This window comes from Orycteropus afer, unplaced genomic scaffold (genome assembly GCF_000298275.1).
Source record: "Orycteropus afer afer isolate SDZICR_OR568_19922 unplaced genomic scaffold, OryAfe1.0 scaffold00133, whole genome shotgun sequence".
NCBI classification, from domain to species: domain Eukaryota; kingdom Metazoa; phylum Chordata; class Mammalia; order Tubulidentata; family Orycteropodidae; genus Orycteropus; species Orycteropus afer.
In genome coordinates, this window is record NW_006921720.1 from 5,503,730 (window position 1) to 5,529,005 (window position 25,276).

Genomic DNA, 25,276 nt, shown 5'->3' on the forward strand with positions numbered 1-25,276 from the left:
GCTGTATGGAAAGTGAATTTGCTCTGTAAATCTTCACCCAAATAAAAATAAATTAATTAATTAAAAAAAGGAAAAAAAAAGATGAAAAAAAAAATGAAATAAATAAATAAAAGAAGAAATTTGTGTAGAGGACATGGAGCATGAGGGTACAGGGATAGAGGGAAGACTTCTGAAGATAGATTTTTTTTTTGTACCCTTAGAAATCTTTCCTAGGATTAGTAAGACTCAGGTAGTCAAAGAGATGTCTGTTAATAGGAATCCTATAGGGAAGTTAGGACAAATGTTGTTTTTATAAATCTTGTCACATAGCAAATTAAAAGTGTATCAGTTTTTATAAGATTATTATCTCCAGCATGTTTATGAACTTTTCTTATTGATTTAAATATTTTCGTTTTCTCTAAAAGAAACATAGTAACTATTTACAAGATTGGTCAGTAATATTTCCCTCTCATGTGTATAGCATTATCCACATTTCTCTTTTGCCATCTTTAAAAAGTCTGTAGTTTACTCTATGTTGAAGTGAAATTGTTTTAACCTATATGTAGTAAATATTTGGGGATAATGACATGATCTTAAGGTGTCATAACTGCAGGTCTACTGCTCAACTGGCTTTTTTCCCTGAAAATTTGCCTGGCTTATTTAAAAATAAATTAGATTTGGAGTTTCTGTTGTGCTGACCTGTAATTTATGTATGCGTATATTTTTTACTTTGTAAATATAGTTCATTTACCCCTAAAATGCAAGGCAGACGGATGGGGTCTTCAGGAAGAGCCATCACGAAGAGCACCAGTGTGAGTGGAGAGATGTACACGCTGGAACACAATGACGGCAGTCAGTCAGACACAGCTGTGGGGACGGTTGGAGCAGGTGGGAAGAAAAGGAGGTCCAGCTTGAGTGCCAAAGTGGTGGCCATAGTTTCTCGAAGGAGTAGAAGCACATCTCAACTTAGCCAAACAGGTGAGTGATGTGAATTCAGTCTAAACATCTCAAGTTACTGCTGAACAGACAAAAGTTGAAGTTCATGCTGAGGCTTGTGATGGTATAGTAGAGTATATTTGGTTCTTCTTTGCAAAGACTATTTTTCTATCTCTGAAAATCTGTTGTATGTATGGGTATTTTCTTTTTGTGAATCTGTCGTAACAAGGTATCACCTGTCAATCTGTAAAGTGGTCAGATACTTGCAAGTAAAAACAGAAAAATGATTAAAGTTATGTTTACAAATGTGCAAGGAAATGCAAAGAAGTATTAGAGATCCAAATTAATTTATGTGCAAGAAAAGCAACAGGATTCTGCTTTTCAAATTTTTCCATAATTCAATTAGTTATGATTGAGGCTATGTCTATTTTTTATAGAAAAGAAGGCCAGTTGTGCAACTTGAAATATAGTCTTCAATTTTGTACAAATTTAATAATTCAACCGTACTTTTTATATTTCAATATAAGTAAAATCCAGCAATTATTTTCACTTGAGAAAAATGGGTCAGTGGATTCACATAAACATTAATGTTTTAATACACATTTGAGTTTCACATGTTTTTTACTGCTTATAAATCTGAAAAGCTTTATGTCCTCAAGGTATATAGAAAAGGAACAAACATAGAGAAGGAATGTTTATTTTTGTATTGTACATTGTTTTCTATATCTATATATATAAAGCACCACTTCATATTATATAATGTTTGATCAGACATGTTAAATGCTCCAAAACCAAAAACCAAACCCATTGCTGTTGAGTCAATTCCGACTCATAGTGACCCTATAGAACAGAAAAACTGCCTCGTAGTGTTTCCAAGGCTGTAATTTTTATGGAAACAGACTGCCACATCTTTCTCTTTCTTCTGCTGAGTGACTGGTGGGTTTGAACCACCGACCTTTTGATTAACAGCTGAGTACTCTAACCATTGTACCACCAGAGCTTCTATGTTCAGGCCCATATAAAACAAAGGTAAGTAAAGTATCAAACTGATTTAAATTGCCAGCCCCTGTTTCTCCTCTTATAACCATTTTTTCCATTTTCTTTTCTTTAACAGAAAAAATTTTGTCATAAAACTTACTTATACCAAAAAGTGGGAGCTCTGGTAGCATAGTGGCTAAGACACTTGCCTGCTAACCAGACGGCTGGCGATTCAAACCCACCAGCCACTCCTCGGAAGGAAGGTTGGGCAATCCTACTTCCGTAGTGATACTGCCTCGGAAACCCAAGGAGGGGTCGCTATGAGTCGGGTTTGACTCGACGGCACATAACAACAACAACAACAATACCAAAAAGTTTCATAAAATCCTTTTTTATAGCTAACTTGAGCATCCTGGAAAGTACCTGCTTTAAACTATAAATTCTATTTGGTATATTGACAATAAAGGTAGAAAATTATAAAGTCATTCAGAAATTGAATAGTATATATAGCTGTTTTTCTAAGTGGTTTGTCTTTCTTAAAAATCTAGAATTAGAGTGAACCTAGATTAGCTAGCTACCCTGTGGTAGTCAGATCTTCCCTGATGCCATCCAGTAAGATGAGCTGCTCCTTGGCTTACTGTGAAGGAGAATCATTTGTCAGGTTTATTTAGAGTAGGAGTTGAAGGCAGTTTTGATTTGTGTAGTGGATTGTTTCCCGTTTTCCACAGTCCTCTCTTTCTTTTACCCTCTTGTTAGTTCCTTTTCTATCACTCACTAATAAAGGAGAATTTCATTTTTTTAGACTGAAACACCACAATAATTTTCTATAGGAGTTATACTTGTGGCATAGCTTTGTCATGCAATATTTTTAAACAACCATAGTTTAAACGTTCAGTCCCTTTGTTTTATTAGTTTAAATTTTATCCCAATTATGCTATGACTTGAATTGCACATAATTAGAAGAGTTATTGTTAAAAACTTAAAAATAAATACAAAGTTATTCTTGTAGGCTTTCAATTATAACTAAGATGAATAGTTTTAAATCACTTCTAGCATACTGTTTATTCATAAGGAAAGAATAGATAACGTTTTAAAAGATATTTTTAACTTGGAGAGTGGTATAAATAGAATGCTATCCAATGAATCTAGGTGCCACTACTGATAAATGTCTTCAAGCAATCAAGCATATAGCTAAAAACCTGTTCAGCAAACAGTAGCATAATTAGATTGGAAAGGGCATGAAGCAGTAAAAGAAAAGGAAAATTTAAGAAAAATCCCCTGAGCCAAAAATATTTTGTAATTGAATGACAGGCTGGGTGAATTTAGGGCTGGGCTTAGAATATTAAGAACGTTCTATCCTACCAGCCACTCCCTGGAACGAAGGTTGGGCAATCCTACTTCCGTAGTGATAACTGCCTCGGAAACCCAAGGAGGGGTCGCTAGGAGTCAGGGCTGACTCGATGGCAAATAACAACAAATCCTACTTCCGTAGTGATACTGCCTCGGAAACCCAAGGAGGGGTCTCTATGAGTCGGGGCTGACTCGACGGCAAATAACAACAACAACAACAACCTTATGCAGGTTCATAGGCGTAACCTACAAAAGTGTGAGGTTTTAGCCCATTACTTACATATTAACTATATGGTATTCCACCAGTGGTTATCCCCTCCTCACTGGTAAATGTGAGCATCCCTGGGAGGAGTCCACAAATCTGTGAACAATCAGCCCTAAATGCGCCCCAGAAGTTACCTACAAGTGTAGGGTAATTATGATAATAAATATTTTAAGAGTAACGATCTATGTGTCTAAGTGAAAAAACCATACATTCTCCCTTAAGCTATCTACGTGTTTGTATTTATATATATGTGTGTCTTTATACACATCAGTAGAATCCCTGGATGATACAAAGATGAAAACTTTGGCTCCTAAAGGAAAAGTTAGAGGTTCAAGTCCCCCTAGAAGCACTTCTAAATAAAGGCCTGGCCTAGCTATCTACTTCTGAAAAAATCAGCCGCTGAAAACCCTATGGAACACAGATTCATTCTAACACACAGAGGTCACCATGACTCAGAATCGACTCTATGGAAAATGTATATTTTATTTTATGGTGAATAATTTGGGAAAGGAAAATACTGGGGAAAAAAACCACAAATGCATATTTAATAAGTTATCCCAGTGCATGAACACAGTTTGCTAGAGCAAAGGTATATGAAAGGGCAATAGTGGGAAACAAATTTAGAATAAAGATTGGTACCAGGTCTTAAAATTCCTTTAAGGGACTTTCTAGTAATGGGTTGCTGTTGAGCTGATTTCAAGTCATGAGGAACCAATGTGCAACCAGTGTGCAGAATAGCACTGTGCTCCATATGATTGATTGATTAATTTTTATTTATTGTGATATGGGTGAAAGTTTGCAGAACAAACTGGTTTTCCATTGAACAATCCATAACACATTCTTTTTTTTTTTTTTTTCTTTTTGGCATTTATTGTGATTCCCACACTGTGTGTGTGTAGTATTCTTCCTGCTTCCTCCTTGTGCTCACTCTTTCCCTTCATTTTTCCTTCCCATCTCCTCTCACCTTCCTAGATCTATCCCCAGGCATATTCTGTCCACTTGATCTCATATACTTGATTGTTCTAATGAGTCCATACCCCTCTTGATAATACTGTTCACCTTATAGGCCTGTGTATTGTTTGGCTGATGGTTGAGTCATGGAGTTTAAGTTCAGTTCCTAGCTTGAAGAGTGTCTAAGGGTCATAGTCTTGGGGGTTCCACTAGTCTTCATCAGACCAGTAAGTCTGGTCTTTTTTATGATACTGAATTTTGTTCCACATTTTCCTCCACTCTATCTGGGACCTCTTATTGTGATGCTTTTCAGAGAGGTCCACCGGGGTAGCCCAGCACCATCTCGGTCTTCTGGTCTCAGGGTCATGGCAGCTGAGGTTCACATTCTCCATTAGTCCTTTGGAATCATTTTTCCCTGCATGTTTAATTTCTTGACTCTTCTTTGTTCCAGATGGGGAGAGACCAAAAGTGGCACTTTAGATGGCCACTCAAAAGCTTTTATGACCCCAGTCGCTACTCACCAAAGCAGGTTGGAGAAATTGTCTTGTGGTTTATGATTGACCTTAGTGTCCCCTGAGACTATGTTCCTGAGCCTCCATATCCAGTGACTCATTCTCTCAAGATATTTGGTTATGACTAAGATGTTTTCATAACTTTGTCCCCGTACTACTATATTCATGGATATATTTGCAGTACATATAAATACATAGGTAGAGATAGGCTCTGTCAAAGCTATACATATTCATGGGTATAGTCTTATTTTCTTTCCCACCCCTGTTCAGATTAAATGTCTATCTGTCTACAATATATCCACTTGTAAACTATTATTACTATTATTGCAGGATTGTGTGTGTAATAGTATTCACCTTTGTTGCCTCTATCTCTTGTGCTCCACCCTGTGTCTTCCTTCACCATGATCATTTTGTGCTGACCTCCACCATATTGTACATTGCCTTTCCCTTCCCCCAAGTTAATATGTGTCTGTCCTCTTGTTGGTGATTTTCCTTCCCTTTCCCTCCCACCCCTCGTAAGCTTCAAAGGGTGATTCTTTCTGTTTGTAAATCTTAACTTGGCATAGAAGTGGTCTCATATACTAATTGTCCTTCTGTAATTGATTAATTACACTCAGCATAATGTCCTCTAGATTCATCCGTGTTTGAGTTGTTTTGCAGATTCAGTGTTTTTCTTTAATGTTGTATTCCATTGTGTATATGTACCATAGTTTTTATCCATTTACCTGTTGATAAGCACTTAGGTTGTTTCCATCGTTTTGCTATTGTGAATAATGCTGCATTGAACATGGGTGTGTGTATATCTGTTCATGTCATAGCTCTTATTTGTCTAGTATATGTATACCTAGTAGTCGGATTGCTGGACATATGGTATTTCAATTTTCAACTTTTTAAGGACGCACCATACCACTTTCCACAGTCGTTGTACCATTTTACAATCCCATCAACAGTATATGAGGGTTCCAGTCTCCACATCCTCACCAGCATTTGCTGTTTTCTGTTTTTCACACTTTGTTATTAATGCTGGGGTAAGATGATATCTTGTTGCTTTGATTTGCATCTCTATAAAGGCTAATGACTATGAGCATTTCTTCATGTGTTTGTTAGCTGCCTGAATGTCTTGTTTGGTGAAGTGCCTATTCATGTACTCTGACCATTTTTTAATTAGACTGCTTTTTTTTTTCCTTTTGAGGATTTGTAATGGTTGATTTTTTGTGAGTAGTTTCAGGCCATTCTTCAGAGGCAGCTCTGGGTGGACTTGAATCTCCAACCTTTCAATTAGCATCTGAGTATATTAACCATTTGTGCCACCCAGAGACCCGTGAATCAGGATCAACTCGACTGCAGCTGGTTGTAAGCAACTTTGCTCACTATTAATGAAGAACTTTTAATCAATGGAATAAAAGAACCAAAATTGTGTTCCTGAAAGCTTAAAGGAGCTATTATTGTTAGTTGTCATTGAGTTGCTATGGTGACCTTATGTATAACAAAACTAACCATTTTCCAATCGTATGCTATCTCCATGATCTTTGATATATTTGAGCCCATTGTGTCATTCCATCTCATTGAGGATTTTCCTAATTTTCTCTCACCCTCTACCAAACAGGATGTCCCTTTCGCAAAAACTGGAAGCAAGGTGTAGAAAATCAGTGAGGAAGAGCACATGAAATAAGGAGATCAGCTTGAAGCTAGTATAATGGATGAAATGAAAGATTATGTAAGTGAGGGAAGTAGCTATGGAATTGGAAAAGAGTAAGTTTATTCAGAAAGAGGAATGAACTAAAGGTTGAATTAACAGAAGATGAAATTTCCCCATTCAGGAACAATAGATAAAGGAACAAAGTAAAATGCAGAGAAAAGAGATGCCACAACAGGATCCAGGAAAGAGCAAGTAACTAAAGAGGAAGATAGGTGGAGAGACTTTAGAAAGGCTGGTTATTCCTACAGAAAAATTGAAGTGGTTTGTAAATAAGAACAGACCATTGGATTTGGGGACTGAGCAGTCATTCCTGATCTTTGCATTTGATATACTAGTGAAGAAAGGGTAAGACAGTGTGCCCAAGTGTGGGACAGGATTCACCATGAGCTGTAGCCCATGCCACTGTCATTTTTTTTCATTCATCTCACCTTCTCTCTAAGCACCTTTTTACGGACTCCTACTTTAATTACCCCCTGTTGGATTTAAAGTGGCGCTCATGTAATGGGTGTGAAGAGCTGAAACAGGGGAGACCATGAATGGGAGTACAAAGGTTTGGGACTAGAGAGCCTGTAGTAAGATAGAGAGAGGCTTCCCCTGCCAGCACCCAAAAGCAGCTCAGATACGGCTGGAAAGATGGATAAATAGAGACAATTGTTTTTAACTTCTCTTCAGGATGCTTGCCATTAAGAAAGAGACCAAATGTTAAATGATCTTTTTTTCCTTCATTCTACCAACACTTATTAAGCTCTCTTCATGTACTGGACTTTGTAATGAGGAAGTATTAGGAGTAAATAAGGTAGGCGTGTAAATGTGTGTTAGAATAAAAGGGATCTGAGTATGTTTCCAGGATGAGGTTTGGAAGAAATGCCTCAAGACAGACAGGTTGAAAGATACAATACAAAGAACATATAGATATATATTTATTTACTGAAGCAAGTCCCAGAGAACAAAGAGGATAATTCAAAGACACACTTTATTCCTACATAGAGGGAAGGATTTTTTTTTTTCTTTTCCTGTAAGTTTCATAGGGGAAAAAAAAGGAAACTCCTGTACAGAAGGAATATGTAAGTAGCTTGAGTAACATGCCTTTGTTCTTCTCAGTGCAAATGAGTTAAGAGCAAATGGCAAGGGTAGGAACACACAATAAGGAAGGTTGTAGGAAATTAATAGATTCAAATAAAAGTAATACTGAGCACCATTAGAGTTCAATTGACTTGGACAATGCAAATCATCTGAAAAGTAGCTTATAAAAAACATTAACCTTGGGTACCCTTGCAAGAATCTAGTTCATATTAGCTATTCTTTGTCTCTCAAGATTACCATACCCTCCCTGCCTTTTCTCATCTCCAGTGTTCTTGCCAGGATTTTTGAGGGCACCAGGGGATCTTTAAGATCATATTGCCATAGTTTTTTAAGATTCTGAGAGAAAATTTGATTGGATCTGGTTTCTTAAGCTCATTTTTAAAAGTTCACCTGTCTTGGGCTGCTATTTACTATTTAGTTTTGCCCTAGTATGTACTAGACTCTGTAATGAGGCTCTATATTATTATTTGCATTATTGGAGAAAACTGAAGCTCTGCTGTCTCTTTCTGGTCTATGTATATTAAATTTTCCTGCACAATGAACAAATCTCTTTCTTAATTTTTACTCTGAATATGGTTTTAAAATACTTTTTTTGCTTTGGCAATTTATCTCTATGAAATTAAACAATTATAATAATCAATGGAATTAAGCCGTTAAGGAGATCCATAGTAGAGTTAAAAACTTTGTAAAGTTCTTTATCCCAAAAGTTTAATTAAGCAAAAATATATTTATACTAAGGATTTTTTAGGTAAATTTATGGATGCTTGATTCAAAATAATTGAATGAAAGAGCTTATGGATTTTCAAGGCATATCCTAACTTCTCAAGATGAAATCATAGATAGAAACTAACAAAACTGCCCTTGTTCCCATGACAAGAAAATTTTAATGATACACTGATAAAAGTAGAACTACAACTCACTTATATGTAAAGGAATAGTGCTTGCAAAAACTATTTACCTATGAGTTCAAGGTATTATTTTAAAATTCACATTTGTCCTTATACAATCATCACGCCAAGAAAAAGTCTCCAATATTAAACTTCCTTCCAGTTTTCTTCCTTCAAAAGTCACAGAGATAAACCAAAATACATATAAAACTTTGGCAACATAACATCAAAAAGACAACCCAGTCATAAAATGGGGAAAGGATTTGAATAGAAATTTCACCAAAGAGGACATTCAGATGGCCAGCATACATATGAAAAGATGTTCAACATCATTAGCCATCAGAGAGATGCAAATCAAACCTACAATGAGATAGCATTTCACTCCTACTACTTGACTGCTAACCAGAAGGCTGGCGGTTCAAACTCACCAGCCACTCCTCAGAAGGAAGGTTGGGCAATCTACTTCAGTAGTGATACTGCCTCAGAAACCCAAGCAAGGGTCGCTATGAGTTGGGTCTGACTCGATGGCACATAACAACAACAGCTAAGATTAAAAAAAAAAAAAAAAAGTTGGTGAGGATGTGGGGAAATTAGAACCCTTATCTATACTGCTGGTTAGAATGCAAAATGATGCAGCCATTGTGGAAAACAGTGTGTTGGTTCTGCAAAAAAAACTGAAAAGAGAACTACTATGTAACACAGCAATTTCACTCCTAGGTATATACACTAAAAGACTTGACCACAGACTCAAAAAGAGATTTTCATACCAATGTTCATTGCAGCACTGTTCACAATAGCCAGTATTGGAAACAACCTAAATGCCTATCAGCAGGTGAATGGATTAACACAATTTTGTACATACATACAATGGAATATTACTAAGCCAGTAAGAGAAATGAATTCTTGATGCATGCTATAGTATGAATGAAGCTTGAAAACATTATGCTGAACAAGATGAGCCAATCACAAAATATTGTATGACTTCATACCAGGGACCAGTGGGAGGAGGAAAGGAATGGTTAATAATAATAGAAATATCACACTGATTCAGCATAGGGTTGTACAGCTGATTATTGTAATTGATGTCAATCAGTTGTACACCTATAAAATGTTGAATTGACAAATGATGTGTGATAGATATATTTACAATGACAAAAAACAGAAGCAGCTAAGGCTGATTATGTACAACCAAAAACCTCACAGGATTTTGTTTCTTGGTTTGGAGGTTTAGGGTCATGGTTGCATGGGACACCCCTGTTCATTGCCCTAATAACGTGTTTAGTGCCTCTCTTCTGCTTCCTAGTTTGATACATAGTTGCTGGTATATTAAAAGTTAGCGAAGCAGCCGTTCAAGGCACAGCAGTTGGTCTCTATTCACCTAGAACAACAGAGGAAAAAGGAGAGTCAGGATTAGAGATGAGTATGGAATGTGTGGCTGTTCTGCTTACCTAGTGCTGCTCCAACAAGAACTATCCCACAAATGGGATGGCTTAACAAACAGGAGTTTATTCTTACAATTTGGAGGCTCCAAGTTCAAAGTGCCAGGCTCTAGGGGCTGGGTGAAAGCCCCTCAACCTTGGGGTCCAGCTCTGCCTCCTGCTCCCGGCCCACTGGAGCTAGAGGCATTTCTTTACTCAGACAGCTGCTGGCTGCTGAGGCTGAGAAGCCCCAAGGTTGACAAGTCAAAAGGCACAGTCCTAATGTTACCAAAGCACACGGCAGACCATTAACTAAAGTCCATTATTAGTCCCTAGGTCAGCAGAGCATAGCAGGCTGCTGAGCAATGACATGCTCAGCATGTCCAAGCATGACATAGGCTAGAGACCATTCCCAAAGCTTCTCCTTATATACAGGAAGCACACCACATACCCAAAGTTAACTACTCAGCTGCTCACAGTAGATTCCACCATGGAGTTGATTACCAGTCTCATCATGGGGAATACTACATCCAGCTGCCCAGCCACTCAACCAGACCTAGCCAAGTTGACACACAAACATAACCACCACAGTGGCTAATTGCCTCCATGAACAACTGCCTCCTTTGCCATGAGACCAGAAGATCTAGATGGTGCCCAGCTAACATTACTGAACATTTTGATCAAAGATTGCATAGAAGAATCTTGATCAAAAGGGGATAAAAGGCAGAACAGAATTTCAAATTCACATCAACTCTAGACTTCTGGAACCACGGAGGCTGGATTAATCTTTAAAACTATTGGCCTAAGGTAATCTTTAAACTTTAAAACAAAAACATTCCCTGAAGTCTTCTTAAAATCAAACAATTGTATAGCTTAACTAGTAAAAGAATGTCTGCCTTGAGCATTTTGCTCTTTTAAGAACTATTAATATGGGATCAGAGTGATAACAGCAACTCAAAAGATTCGATAGAAAGCTTAAGCAGCAGTGAGTTTATGTTAATAGGGAAGGAGCAATTCAGAAAAAGAGCATGAGAATGGATGCACAACTCAAAAATGTATATCACTAAATGCTATTGAATATGTGTATGTTTTGCTGTGTATCTCAACAACGAAAATAAAAAAATAAATCAAAAGTCACAGAGGTAAAAAAAGTCATAAAATAAATTGAATGTCTGCTTGGACACTTACTTACCTTGGGCAAATTTCCATTTGCCCTATGACTTATTAAGTTTTCTCCTTCCAACCAATGTATGTCCAAATTACCCAAATATCTTCCATAGTTTGAGGCTAGTACTGCCTTATAAAGTTCCTCTGCCTTTTCCTTTACAAGAAGTAAGTTTATAGCTACAGGGAAGAAAGGTTAAGGTGATCTCTTTAAACATTCTAAGGTTTCCTGGCTCTATTAATCATTAACAATGGAAGCCAAAAATTTTTACGAAGTATGTGAGCCCCAAAGAGTTTCAGAAACTTAAAGCTACTGTGGATCAAAATCTTGCTGAAATATAAATTCCTTATTCCAGTCTCATTTATTTGATTTGTTTAATGGTAGAAGAAAAACATTCTGAGGAACGCAATGTTTCATGTTCTTTGTTTCCGGAACGTAAAATGGTGGTGCCAGAAATGATACTCAAGTCTACAAAACCATCAAATGAATGTAAGCACTGGTTCTTTTATTTACTGTTGCTGTCTGGCTTAGGAATTCACTACTGTTAGTAGAGATTCAATTCAACTATAGTAACTCATCTTCAAAAAAGATGCCCTAATAAGGATTAGTATTTTCAGACATAGTCCAGCTGCTCTATTTTTGTTCTTTTCTTTGCTCTGAACTATAAATTCTGAGTTCAGCTAGTAAGTAAATATACTCTTAGGTTGGTTTGGCAGGAAAAAAAATGCTAATTTGAATGGAATTCATTTTTACAATTAATTTGTATTTCAGGAATTGGATGAAAGAATCTAACCTTTGTTAAGTGCCTTCAAAATCATAATATTAAGTGCTTAAATCATAGTTATTTTTAACTAAGTTAAAATTACTCAGGTAATTTTAAGCATGAGATTAATGCCAGAAAGTTTGTCATAAAAATATTTCAGGTAGCTCAAGATATAAGGAGAAATGTGTCAGATTATTTTTATAGTAGATGGCCAATTTTAATGCTTCTTTCTTTAACACAGAGTGGTTTTAAATAGAGATTTTTTTTTTTTGTTGATTTATTTTACTAATGTTTTTTATTATTTTAAACACAGAAAAGCAAAAGGAAGGATATATAAAGTTTCTGCAGTTGCACTACTCATTGCAAATTTAATGTGAAAAATTTGGCATATCATTGGCTGATCTTTTTTCTGTGTATTTGTGTTATTATGTTGATAAAACTATTAACAATGATAGCTATGATTTATTGAGCAATTGCCATATCCCAGTGAGTGCTTTAATTTGTGTTTATTAATTTCTCTGATCCTCAATATATAACCAAAGATACTCTTATTATTCTCATTTTGTCACCCGTATGTTTATGTGTTCACCAGATATAAAGTGGTTAATAGTATATAAATTCTTAAGATTTAATTATTGAGTGATTCTACATTAATGGTTTTTAAAGTTCCTCCTGTCAAACCCTCCTTTCAAAAGGCTCCAGTGGCTCCTGACCTCAGTAAATTACCCTTGCCCACATATCACTTTGTACACAGGCTTGAAGGTGGTTTGTGTCCTCCCTGAGGTATCTTCTTCCCAAATTAGTTCTAATCTGCAAAAGAGTGGCCCAGGTTCTCTCTTTACCAGCTTCCAACTTTTTCTATACTAGGCCAGAGGTGAGCAAACTGTAGCCCAAAGCCTACTTTGTGTGGCCCATGAGCTAAGAATCAATTTTACTTTTTTTTTTTTAAATGATTGGAAAAAATCAAAAGAAGAATTATATTTTGTGAAACATGAAAATTACATAGAATTCAGGTTTTATGTTCTTAAATAAAGTTCATCATGACAAATGGAGAAAAGATTGAAGTTGTCAAAGACTTCATATTAGTTGGTTCAACTGTCAACACCAATGGAAGTAGTAGTCAAGATATCAGATGACATATAGCACTGGGCAAGTCAGCTGCAAAAGATCTCTTTCAAATGCTGAAGAGTAAAGATGTCTCCTTGAAGACTAAAGTGCGCCTGACACAAGCTGTGGTATTTTCAATCGCCTCATATGCATGTGAGAGCTAGCCAATGAATAAGGAAGACCAAAGGAGAGCCTATGCTTTTGAGTTATAGTGCTGGTGAAGAATGCTAAAAGTACCATGGACTGCTAAAAGAACTAACAAATCTGTCCTGGAGGAACTGCAGCCAGAATGCTCCTTGGAAGCAAGAATGGCCAGACTTCATCTCACCTCTTTGCTCATGTTGTCAGAAGGAGCCATTCCCTGGAGAAGGATATCATGCTTGGTAAAGTAGAGGGTCAACAAAAAAGGGGAAGGCCCTCAATGAGATGGATTGACACAGTAGGTACAATGATGGGCTCAGGTATAGCACGGATCATAGGGCTGGAACAGGACCAGGCAGTGTTTCATTCTACTATGCATGGGGTCACTATGAGCTAGAGATGGCTCGACAGCAACATAACAACAACAATAAAGTTTTATTGAAACACAACCATGCCCATTCATTTATGTGTTGTCTGTTGCTGCATTCGTGCTACAGAGACAAATAGCATATGGCCCACAAAGCCAAAAATACTGTCTGCCCTTTTGCAGAATGTTTCTGGACTCCCTGCTGTTGGCCAAGAACTTGGTGCTTTCAGTTTATATGAATTCATTAGCGGACAGTGACCCCTTCTTTTTTTTTTAATTCCCTAAACATTCTCTATATTCCTAGAGTCAGGATTTAATCTGTACTAGTGCCTTGACTCTAGTCATAGAGTCAAAACATATTTTCTTACATCTATAGTGTTTACATTTACAATATGTACCTATTGATATCTTCTCTTATTAGACAGAGTGATTCTATAGGATGTTGTTGTTGTTGTTGTTGTTATTTGCCGTCGAGTCGGCCCCAACTCATAGCGACCCCTCCTTGGGTTTCTGAGATAGTATCACTACCAAAGTAGGATTGCCCAACCTTCCTTCCGAGGAGTGGCTGGTGGGTTTGAACCGCCAGCCTTCTGGTTAGCAGTCAAGTGCCTTAGTCAACCTTGCCCTGAAAATTGATACCAAAGTTATCTCCTTACGTACTTTTATTTTTTGCCCTAATTTTTTCAGACAGAAGCTGTTATTTCACTGATGTTTCTATCCCTAGCACCTGGGACAATAACTATACAACAGACATACAAAAATTTGCTTGAATGAATGGAACTTTTCAGAGTTTTGTTTTTCCTGTCTCTCTTCCCTCACTCCAAACTAAATTCTATGCATCCAGTCTCCCCAGACTTTCTTGATTAGGGCAAAGAAAGCCCATAGATGTGAATTTTATTTAAATACAATCTAACTTATGATATACGCCACAGGTATTGTGCAGATATGAAGTCATTGACATGGGTATAGTAGAAAGTGTAATAGAAGTACAGTATTCGTAAAAAATGTCTACTTTTTGTTTGGCATTAGTAAATTATTCATTTTATTTCTATCTCTTATATGTGTAACTTCATTTCTTGCTGTGTCGCAGCCAGACTTACCTTCCTCAGATTCACAAAACATGCCTTACAGCTTCTTTCTTTGCACTTTTCATATTAACTGTCAAAATTCTCTTCCTTGTTCAAGGTTTACCCAAACTCCAACTTCCCACAAGGGTCAAAAGTGATTCTCTAAACTCTTACAGCACTTTTTTTGTTCTCCTGTTGTTGTTGTTGTTGTTATGTGCCGTCGAGTCGGCCCCGACTCATAGCGACCCCTCCTTGGGTTTCTGAGGCAGTATCACTACGGAAGTAAATTGCCCCATCTTCCTTCCGAGGAGTGGCTGGTGGATTTGAACCGCCAGCCTTCTGGTTAGCAGTCAAGTGCCATAGCCACTATGCTACCAGAGCTCCTAGTCATATTTTTAGGGAAGCTCAAAAGACTTTATGTTCTATGACTACAAGAAGATAATAACATTTAGTATTCCAAATTCAAACTCAATACCCTAGGATGTTTTTGTAAATGGAAATTCCACATTTCTATTGGTTTTATTATGAAACTATAAACTTCTGATAATTAATCAAATAGTAAATAAATAATCATACTTAAGGAAGTTTCAAATAAAAGATTAAAAATATATGTAATAATTTAACAATTTTATACTTGGATGTATAGTTACAATGAAACATTGCTATTAGTGCCTAAGGTATTTGACTGCTAACCAGAAGGCTGATGGTTCAAATCCACCAGCCAGTCCTGGGAAGGAAGGTTGGGCAATCTACCTCCATAGTGATACCACCTTGGAAACCCAAGGAGGGGTCACTAAGAGTGGGATCCGACTCAATAGCAGTGAGTTTTTGAGTTAATGAAGTAAGTAAAAGTGTACTAATTGGGAAATGTAAACAAGGCAGTCAATATCTTCCATCACTCTGAATTTGAAACTGTAAAAAAGAATCTTTGATCTATCTACCTGCATTATGGAAACTACAAATCTGTGCAAAGCCTTTAGTGAAGGAAAGTTCTTGAAAAGAAAGGCTGTTGATTAGAAATCCACAGGATATATAAAAACCAAGAGGTAGTTAATAGTCTGGTAGTTAATTGACTCTAGATGTTTCCACCTGATGCTAAAAATGCCAATTCCTATTTAAAGTTTTTACCTTGAGAAATTTACCCAATTATCAGGTTGTTTTAAAAATAAAATAAAAAATAAAGAACCAGAATATGTCACTTTAAGAAATACTATATAAAATATGAGATTTATAGAGGAGTATGGGATTCTGGCATCTTCAGAAATCACTGAGGAAACAATACCAATTGGCTTATATAATGTTATTAGAGACTTGTTGAGAAGGTTGATGGGAATGGTAAGACAAGAGTTGGAAAAATTTACCTTCAGAATAAAAATTTATTTTCAGTTCAGTTCTTTGGTTTTCTATAATGCTTAGTAATTTGTTTTCTTATGGATCATTCTTCATTTTCAAAATGAAAGCTCTAAAAAGCATTTCTGTTTCATGGAAAGAATCATCCACTTTTATAAATCATTTAATTAATTTTTAAAAGTTAATTTGGTATTTGTGTACAGAAGAAAATGAGAAGGAAAAAAGCTGAATCCAAGTATTTTGACATCACATCAATGTATTGACCAGGACGATAAGGCATACTGTTTTTCCAGAGATGCTTGAATTTGGTCTATGTAATTGCAAGTATTGATTTTAATTTCCAACTGTATGTGGCTTGAGTGATGGTTCTCTTGGTGAATGTGGCTGATTCAAAGTGACTGTGTAATAACTGAAATCTGTTGACTCACTTCGGTTGATGGTGCTGGAGGCAGAATCTTTTCTCCTTAAGGCCTCTGCGTCTGCTTTTCTCTCTCGACATTCAGCCTGTCCCAGATTTGCTGGCCCAGATAACACAATTCAGTGCACAGCCTTTTACTTTGTAAATGGCTTAGTTATGTTACTAAAAGTAATGTCAGTGTCTCTCCTTTTGTTCTTTTATATTTTTACAGCCATCACTCATTACATACCCTTCAGCTAAGCATTTGAGAAGAACCTTTGCTATTTAGAATTCTGCATTCAGTAGTCTTTGTAGTAAGAAACAGAAAGAATATTCCTTGCCCTCAAGTTGTTACTAAGCAAAGGGCTTCTTTTTATAGAACTTCACATTTTACAAAGCCATTTAATGCTCACTTTCTTACATGTGCAAAGCTATTGAAAGGTTTTGAAATAAGAGCCTTATCAGATTAAGAGAGAATAGGAATACAATAACTGAAGAAGCCCTCCTGAAGATGTTTTAAGTTAAATGTAATATAAATATGTGTTCTTTATTCCTAAAGCTTCCATAATATTTTAATGGTCTTAATAATTTTCCTTTTTCCCCATCCAAGAGATAATTGTAAGAATTAAATATAATTTTGTTGCTGTTGTTGTTATGTGCCATCAAGTCACTTTCAACCCATAATGACCCCAAGTGACAGAGTAGAACCTACATAAGGTTTTCTAGACTGTAATCTTTATGGAAGCAGATTGCCAGGGCTTTCCCCTATGGAGCCACTGGGTGGATTTGAACTGCCAGCCTTGCAGTTAGCAGCTGAACACTTAAACACTACACCATCAGGCATCAGAACTCCTAAATACAATTTTAAAGAAGCAAAAATATTTCAAGTTTTACTTACATACCCTGCACTTGATATAATACTAATCAACTTTTTTTTTTTTTTCCTGCTCCCAGGAGTTTATTACTTATTTACCAAGGCAATTACAGCTTAAAATTTTTATTTCCAGCCATAACCCAAGAAAGGAATCTTATAGCCCCTAAAATATTCATGTTATTGTCACAGTATGCTCATGCTAGAATTTGAGGGCTTACCTTCAGCTATATACCTTAGTAAAAAGAAATTGTAGAGAAAATAATTGTTATAAAGCCATCAACTTACTCATTTGCTCTCTTTCACTATAAGACAGTAACAGAATTAAATGATGTCTCATTTGACTTTATACATTTGCATACTAAAATGTTCAGATGCTTCCCTGCTATTTTGTAAATTGGGCCTGATGAAACAAGCTAGCAGTGGATGAATAACTATAAGTTTCAAACATATCAATACTTTCTGACTGCACAGTATTAGTCATATTTTTTTTTCACTTTTATTGTGGTGAAAACATACACAAGACATTCACCCACATAACAACTTGCACATTTACAGCTCAGGGACATTTTTCATGTTATACCATTATTATTAGGAGCTCTGGTAGTATAGTGCCTAAGGCACTTGACTGCTAACCAGAAAGCTGGCAGTTCAAACCCACCAGTCACTCCTCGGAAGGAAGGTTGGGAAATCTACTTCTGTAGTGATACTGCCTCAGAAACCCAAGGATGGGTCGCTATGAGTCGGATCCGACTCAACGGCAGTGTATTTGGTTTGGTTTTACCATTATTACTATTGTTTTCCAAAATATTCTACCACCATTAGAATAAACTCAATGCCCTGTAAACAAAAGCTCCTCCTTTCACCTTTCCTCCTACACCTGGTAACCACTAATAATCTTTGATACAAATTTTTTTCAACCTATCGAGGATTTTCCCTCCCTTCTCCAGCCCTCTGCTCTCCTCCTGTCCCTGATAACCAACAAAGGAAGTTTCCTTCCATATATAAACCTCTCCTTGACTTTCTACAATAATGAACTAACACAATATTTGTCCTTCTATGATTGACTTACTTCACTCAGCACAATGTCCTCCAAGTTCATCCACGTTATGTGGTATTTTGCAGATTCTACATTATTCTTTAGTGTGGCATAGTATTCCATTGTGTTTATTTACCACAGTTTATTTATCCATTCTTCCGTTGATGGGCACTTAGGTTGTTTCTATCTCTTTGCTATTGTGCATAGGGCTGCGATGTACATGGGTGTGCATATACCTATTCATGCCCTGTCTCTCACTTCTTTAGGATATACACTTAGTAATGGGATTGCTGGGTCAAATGGTATTTCTACTTTCAACTTTTTATGGAATCGCCATACTAATTTTCACAGTAATTGTAACATTTTACAGTCCCACTGGCAGTGTATGAGAGTCCCAGTCTCTCCACATCCTCACCAACATTTGTTATTTTCTGTTTTGTTCAATTTTGCTACTAGTGCTGGAGTGAGATGGTATCTGGTAGCTGTTTTGATTTGCATCTCTCCTTTGGCTAATGATCATGAGCATTTCTTCATGTGTTTGTGTCTGCTTGAATATCTTATTTGGTGAATTATCTGTTCATGTCTTGTGCCCATTTTTTAATTGGATTGTTTGTCTTTAATGTTGTGGTATTGGAGTTTTGTATAAATTTTAGAAATCAGTCCTTTGTCAAATATATCATTGCTGAAAAATTGACCAGTTCTTTGTGATACAGACACTTGTTATTACCTCCATCTTCTTTTGATGCTATGTACATATTGCCCATAGAATCCTTCAATATTACAACTCGAAGCTTGATTTTTTTCTTATTTTTTTTTTTTTCAGTTCTTTCAGCTTGAGAAATGCCAAGCATGTTCTTATGTTTTGGTTTTCTAACTTCAGGTGTTTGCACATTTCTTTGTTATACTTTACTTTGTCCTCTTGAGATGCCCTTTGGAATCTTCTGTTCAGCTCTTTTACTTCATCATTTTTCTATTTGTTTTAGCTACTCTTCATACAAGAGCAAGTCTCACAATTTCTTATAACATCCATTTTGGTCTTTTCTTTCTTTCTTGTTTGTTAAATGACCTTTTGCTTTCTTCATGCATGTCTTTGATGTCATCCCACAACCCATTTGATCTTCAGTCACTAGTGTTCAGTGCTTCAAATCTATTTTTGAGATGGTCTCTAAATTCAGGTAGGACATACTCTATGTCATACTTTCATTCCTGTGGACTTATTTTAATTTTCTTCCTCTTCAAGTTAAACTTGCATATAGCAGTTGATGATCTGTTTCACAGTTGTTCCCTCACCTTGTTCAGACTGATGATATTGAACTTCTCCATCATGTCTTTCTACAGATGTAGTTGGTTTTATTCCTGTGTATTCCATCTGGTGAGGTCCACATATATACTCACCATTTGTTGTTGAGAAAAGATATTTGCAATGAAGAACTTGTTGGTCTTGTGAAATTCTATTATGCAATCTCCAGCATCATTTCTATCATCAAGCCATATTTTCCAACTACCGGCCCTCCTTTGTTTTCAACTATCACATTCTCATCACCAGTGATTATCAATATATCTTGATTACATGTTGGATCAATTTCAGACTGCAGAAGTTGGTAAAAATCTTTAGTTTCTTCATCTTTGGCATTAGTGGTTGCTGAATAAATGTGAATAATAGTCATATTAATTTGCCTTCATTGGAGGCATATAGATATTATCCTAACTCTGACAGCACTGTATTTTAGTATAGATCTTTAAATGTTCTTTTTGATGATGAATTTGACACTATTCCTCTTCAATTTGTCCTTCCTAGCATAATAAACCATATGATTGTCTGATTCAAAGTGACCAATGCCACTCCATTTCAGTTCACTAACACCTAGGATAATAATCTTTATTCATTCCATTTCATTTTTGTTGACTTTCAATTTTCCTGGATTCAGACTTCATACTTCATACATTCCACATTGTGATTATTAATGGGTATTTGCATCTGTTTCTTCTCCTTTTGACACATTCCACATCAGCAAATGAAGATCCTGAAAGCTTTACTCTATCCTTGTCATTAATGTTGACTCTGCTTTGAGGAGGCAGCTCTTGCCCAGTTGTATTTTGAGTGCCTTGCAACCTGTGGAGTTAATCTTCTGGTACTATGTTCCACTGCTCTTCATAAGGTTTTCAGTGGCCAACTTTTCTAGAAGTAGACTGTCAGGTCCTTCTTCTTAGTCTGTCTTAGTCTGGAAGCTCCACTGAAACCTATCTCCCTTGGGTGACCCTACTCATGTTTGAAATACTAGTGGCATAACTTCCAGCATCACAGCAACATGCTAGCCACCACAGTATGGCAAACTGACAAACAAGCAGTCTGACATAGCCCCTGAAATTATTATTTTTAAAGGAATCTATTTTAAATTGTGGGAGCGCTGGTAGCGTAGTGCCTAAAACTCTTCACTGCTAACCAGAAGGCTGGCAGTTCAAACCCACAAGCCACTCCTGTGAAGGATGGTTGGTCAATCTACTTCCATACTGATACTGCCTCTGAAACCCAAGGAAGGGTCACTATGAGTCGGGTCCAACTCAATGGCACATAACAACAACAACAACAATTTTAAATTGCATACCATACTAATATTTGTCTTGTTCATTCTCAGTTAATGTCCTACATACTTTCTCAAGGTATAAAGCCAAAAACCAAACTCATTGTCATCAAGTTGATTCTAACTTAATGGTCCTATAGGACATAGTAGAACTGCCCCACAGGGTTCCCAAGGCAGCAAAACTCTGTGGAAACAGAGTGCCTCATCTTTCTCCCATGAAGTGGTCTGTGGGTTTTAAGCACTGGCCATCAGTTAGCAGCTGAGTGTTTAACCACTCTGCCTCCAAGGCTCCTCTTAAGGTGAAAAGAAACCATTATTTCTGCTTAAATCTTTATTTTTCTTTTTCTCCATAATTAAATTCTTAGGTCAGTAGAACCTCTGGAGCCAGCAATTATTCCCCATTGCACTTAAATGGCTACCATCTTTATTCCCACTCAGCACTGGCACCTTATATGATGCCTAAGATTTATTTCATACACTCCACAGATACTTAGGAAGTGACTAACAATAGCTAATAAGAGCCAAAATACTTATTCACCCCTTATTATGTGACTTATCTTGTGTACATCACTTAATGTGCATTATTATATTTAATCCTCTCAGCAACCTACTGAGTTTGTTATGAGAGCCTATAACATAGTACAGTGATTATCTCTGGATTTGCAAGGAAACAAAGAGAGACTGAGAGCAGTTAACTAGCCCAGGGTCACACAGCTAGTAAGTAGAACAGCAAAAAACAAACCAACTCACTGTTGTGGAGTCAGATCTAACCCTTAGCTACCCCTCCTTGGGTTTCCAAGGCAGTACCATTACAGAAATAGATTGCCCAGTCTTCCTTCCAAGGAGTGGCTGCTGGGTTTGAACCGCCAGCCTTCTGGTTAGCAGTCACATGCCTTAGAAACTATGCCACCAGAGCACCTAAGTAGCACAAACAAAATTTAAATCTTTTTGTCCATACCCTCAATCCTTAACTACTATGCCAACATGCTTCCAAAAACCCAAATCCACTGTCATTGAGTCAAACTGCCTTATAGGTTTTCCAAGGCTGTAAATCTCTGTGGAAGCAGACTGCCACATCTTTCTCCCACAGAGCAGCTAGTGGGTTCAAACTGCCGACTTTTTGCTTCGCAGCCAAGCACTTTAACCATCTCCCCACCAGAGTGTCTATGTCACATGCTTCTTACTCAGGACCACCGAGTTGGTTCTGACTCATAATAACCTTCCTTGAGTTTCCGAGCTGTGAATCTTTACAGAAGTAGATTGCCCCATCTTACTTCCCTGGAGCAGCTGGTGGGTTTGAACTGCTGACCTTCTGGTTAGCAGCCAAATCTCTTATCCACTACACCACCAGAGCTTCTTATGCCACATGCTTTGGTATGTTTAAAGTGCTGTTATGTGCTAGTGGGCTCAAACCCACCAGCTGCTTCACAGAAGATGGGGCAATCTACTTCTGTAAAGATTTATCACCTTGGAAACCCAATGGGAGTCGCTCGGAGTTGGAATCAACCCGATGGCAGTGAATTTGGTTTTTGGTTTGAGTGCTAGCTAAGTGTAAAATTGTCTATAAATATTCAGAATATCAGTTGTAAGCATGTCATTTCTATAGAAATTTATATTTCTATGTTGTTGTTGTTGTTAAGTGCTGTTGAGTGGGACCCAACTCATAGAGACCCCTCCTTGGGTTTCTGAGGCAGTATCTCTATGGAAGGAGATTGCTCCATCTTCCATCTGAAGAGTGGCTGGTGGGTTTGAACCACCAGCCTTCTCATTAGCAGTCAAGTGCCTTAGGCACTATGCTACCAGAGCTCCTTTATGTTTCTATAGATATATTTAATTTGGTCTGCATTTTTGTTTATAGGGAGAAACTGTAAAATATGTATCTGTATAACTTTATACCCTGTAAGTTTAAAGCACATAATTATTTTTCGCTTCAAAAATGTGCCTCTTTTATTATTAGTCACATTTTAATAATCAGGAAACTAAAACATGTAGAGATGTTAAGCAACTTGCCTGAATTCACACTAGTAAGGACAGAGCTGTAATTTGAACCCAGCACTTGGGATACTGAGTCTGTATTACTAGGGTATGTAATTAAAGTTACCCAGGAAGTGACACTGTCAGCCAGCTGTCAGATTATAAGACCGCTCTACTGTATTACTACCCAACAACTTGGTGGATGAGTTGGGCTTACACTAACCGCTCTAAAAAATAGACTTTAAAATGTACAAAGGCTCAAAGATAGTACAAGTGTATTTCTTGTTCATTTATAGAAAATGAGTTTGTTGGGCATCTGTGAACTTAGTAAATTTTACCAGATTTTATTCTAAGGACAGGGGTTTATGAAGAAGAGATTATGTGCCATTTTATACAGTTTCTTCTCTAGGTAGTAAGAAATAATTCAGAATGGTAGTGGGTTTTTTTTTGTTTCTTCACTGTGCTATTCCTTTATGAGCATTAAGAGTGTTATCTAAAGATGTTTCTCTGAGATAGCAAGAAAGGAGTTAGAAGAGAGAGGGAAGGAAAAAGATAGTAAAAAACTGAGTTAACAGACATGTAAAGGATTCTGCACAGTGTGTAACATGCTAGAAGAAGAGACTGATGCCTCTATGGGAGAAGATAGTGTGGGTATAAGGAAAATATCAGGTAATTTTTCCACAAGGGTTACCTCATAAGCTAAGTCTAGAACAAGTTGGTTATATTAGGGAAGAGATTTAAAAGTGCTATATGAAAGTCATTCTATCTTGAGATATACTCCATATACTTGCAAGAAAAAAGAAGTAGCCCATTGTCATTAAGTTAATTCTGATAACCCTAGTTATATATATCAACAAAGGCTGAGTACATCGGACGCCTACTATTGTCAAGACTGGCACAATTCTAGCACTTTAAAACAGGTAATATTATTATCACCATTTTTTAGATAAGAAAACTGATACTCAGAAAATTTAAATAATTTGCCCAAAGCCACATAGTTTATAACTGATAGATTAGGTATTTCAGTGCTACAATTTATGTTCTTAACTAACATACTGTGCTGTCACCCCAAAATAAATTGATGTCTTAATTACCATAATTCTAGCTGCTATAATAAATTGACTGTAAAATATATAAAGGCTCAAATTCAGTAAAATGTCATTGCTTATTCATTTTACAGTTTGAGACAGATACTTCTGGTGATATCAGGTCAGCTCTCCTCCATGCAGTGATACAAAGACCCAGGCTCTTAACAGTTCATGTCTTCTCAATCCCCTAAAGGCCTTGCCTTCTGAATCCTTTTGGCAGGAGAAAAGCAGTGTGGAAAAAGTATAGCTACTTCTTAAGAGACTTGATCTAGAAGTGCCTCACTTCATTCCTGTTTATGCTCTATTCATGAGAATGAATCTTATGGCCATGCCACGATGCAAGAGGTGGCTGCTGAGAGACAAAATCCCTAGTTTAGCCACCACTTATCATTCTATGCTATGGAATGGGACAAACAGCTAACTGGTTCTGACACAACATGGTTTAAAATAATTTCTTTAAAAGTAATGAAAACACTTGAAGTTTTAAATTTGTTTTTGTTTCTTTAAAATAGAGTCTGGAAATACTAGTGTGTTCTTATGTTACTGTAAAAAAAAAAAAAAAAGTACTGTAATTTGGGAGCCTCCTTGTCCTGGTTTCAAATACTGTTAAATGCAAAACGTGCCCCAAGATTTCTATTAATTCCTCAGTCTTAAATTTTCCTAGTCTATTCTTACTTTTCGAGTTCAACTTGCTTTCTTCCATACCACACAGACCACTGTGTGAAACTGAGCCATGTCTTTGCTTTTTAAAGTGAAACAAAGCAAACAAGCACAGAAGATGTGCATGTGCCCAGTATTCATGAGTTTAAAAGATTTTATTGACAATTCTCTCGGGAGTGGGAGGGTTTGGAGGAAAAGTGATGACTGTGAGATGGTTGTAAGTTATTAGGTGCCATTGAGTCAATTTTGACTCAGCAGAAGAATGAAATGCTGCCTGGTCTTGAACCATTCTCACAATCTTTGCCATGCTTAAGCACATCGTCACAGCCACTGTATCAGTCCATCTCGTTGAGGACCTTCCCATTTTTCACTGATCCTCCTCCCAGCATGATACCCTTCTTCAGAGACTGGTCCCTTCTGACAACATGACCAAAGTATGAGAGACAAAGTTTGGTCATTCTCACTTCTAAGCATTCAGGCTATATATACTTCCTCCAAGACTGATTTGTTCATTCTAGCCGTCCGTGGTACATTCAATTTTCTTCGCCAACACTATGGTTCAAATGCATCAGTTCTCCTTTGGTCTTCCTTTTTCATTGTCCTGCTTTCACATGCATATAAAGCTATTGAAAATTCCATGACTTGGG

General features: G+C 36.9%; 1 protein-coding gene across 1 annotated transcript in view; it reads left to right on the forward strand.

The window, feature by feature from the left end:
* The window catches only part of RIMS1 (regulating synaptic membrane exocytosis 1), a 685,283-nt gene that overhangs the window by 590,194 nt on the left and 69,813 nt on the right, over positions 1-25,276 (forward strand). The window contains exon 29 of the mRNA XM_007945190.1: positions 722-957. Within this exon, the coding sequence (XP_007943381.1) occupies positions 722-957 (236 nt within the window). The remainder of the gene's footprint in view (positions 1-721; positions 958-25,276) is intronic.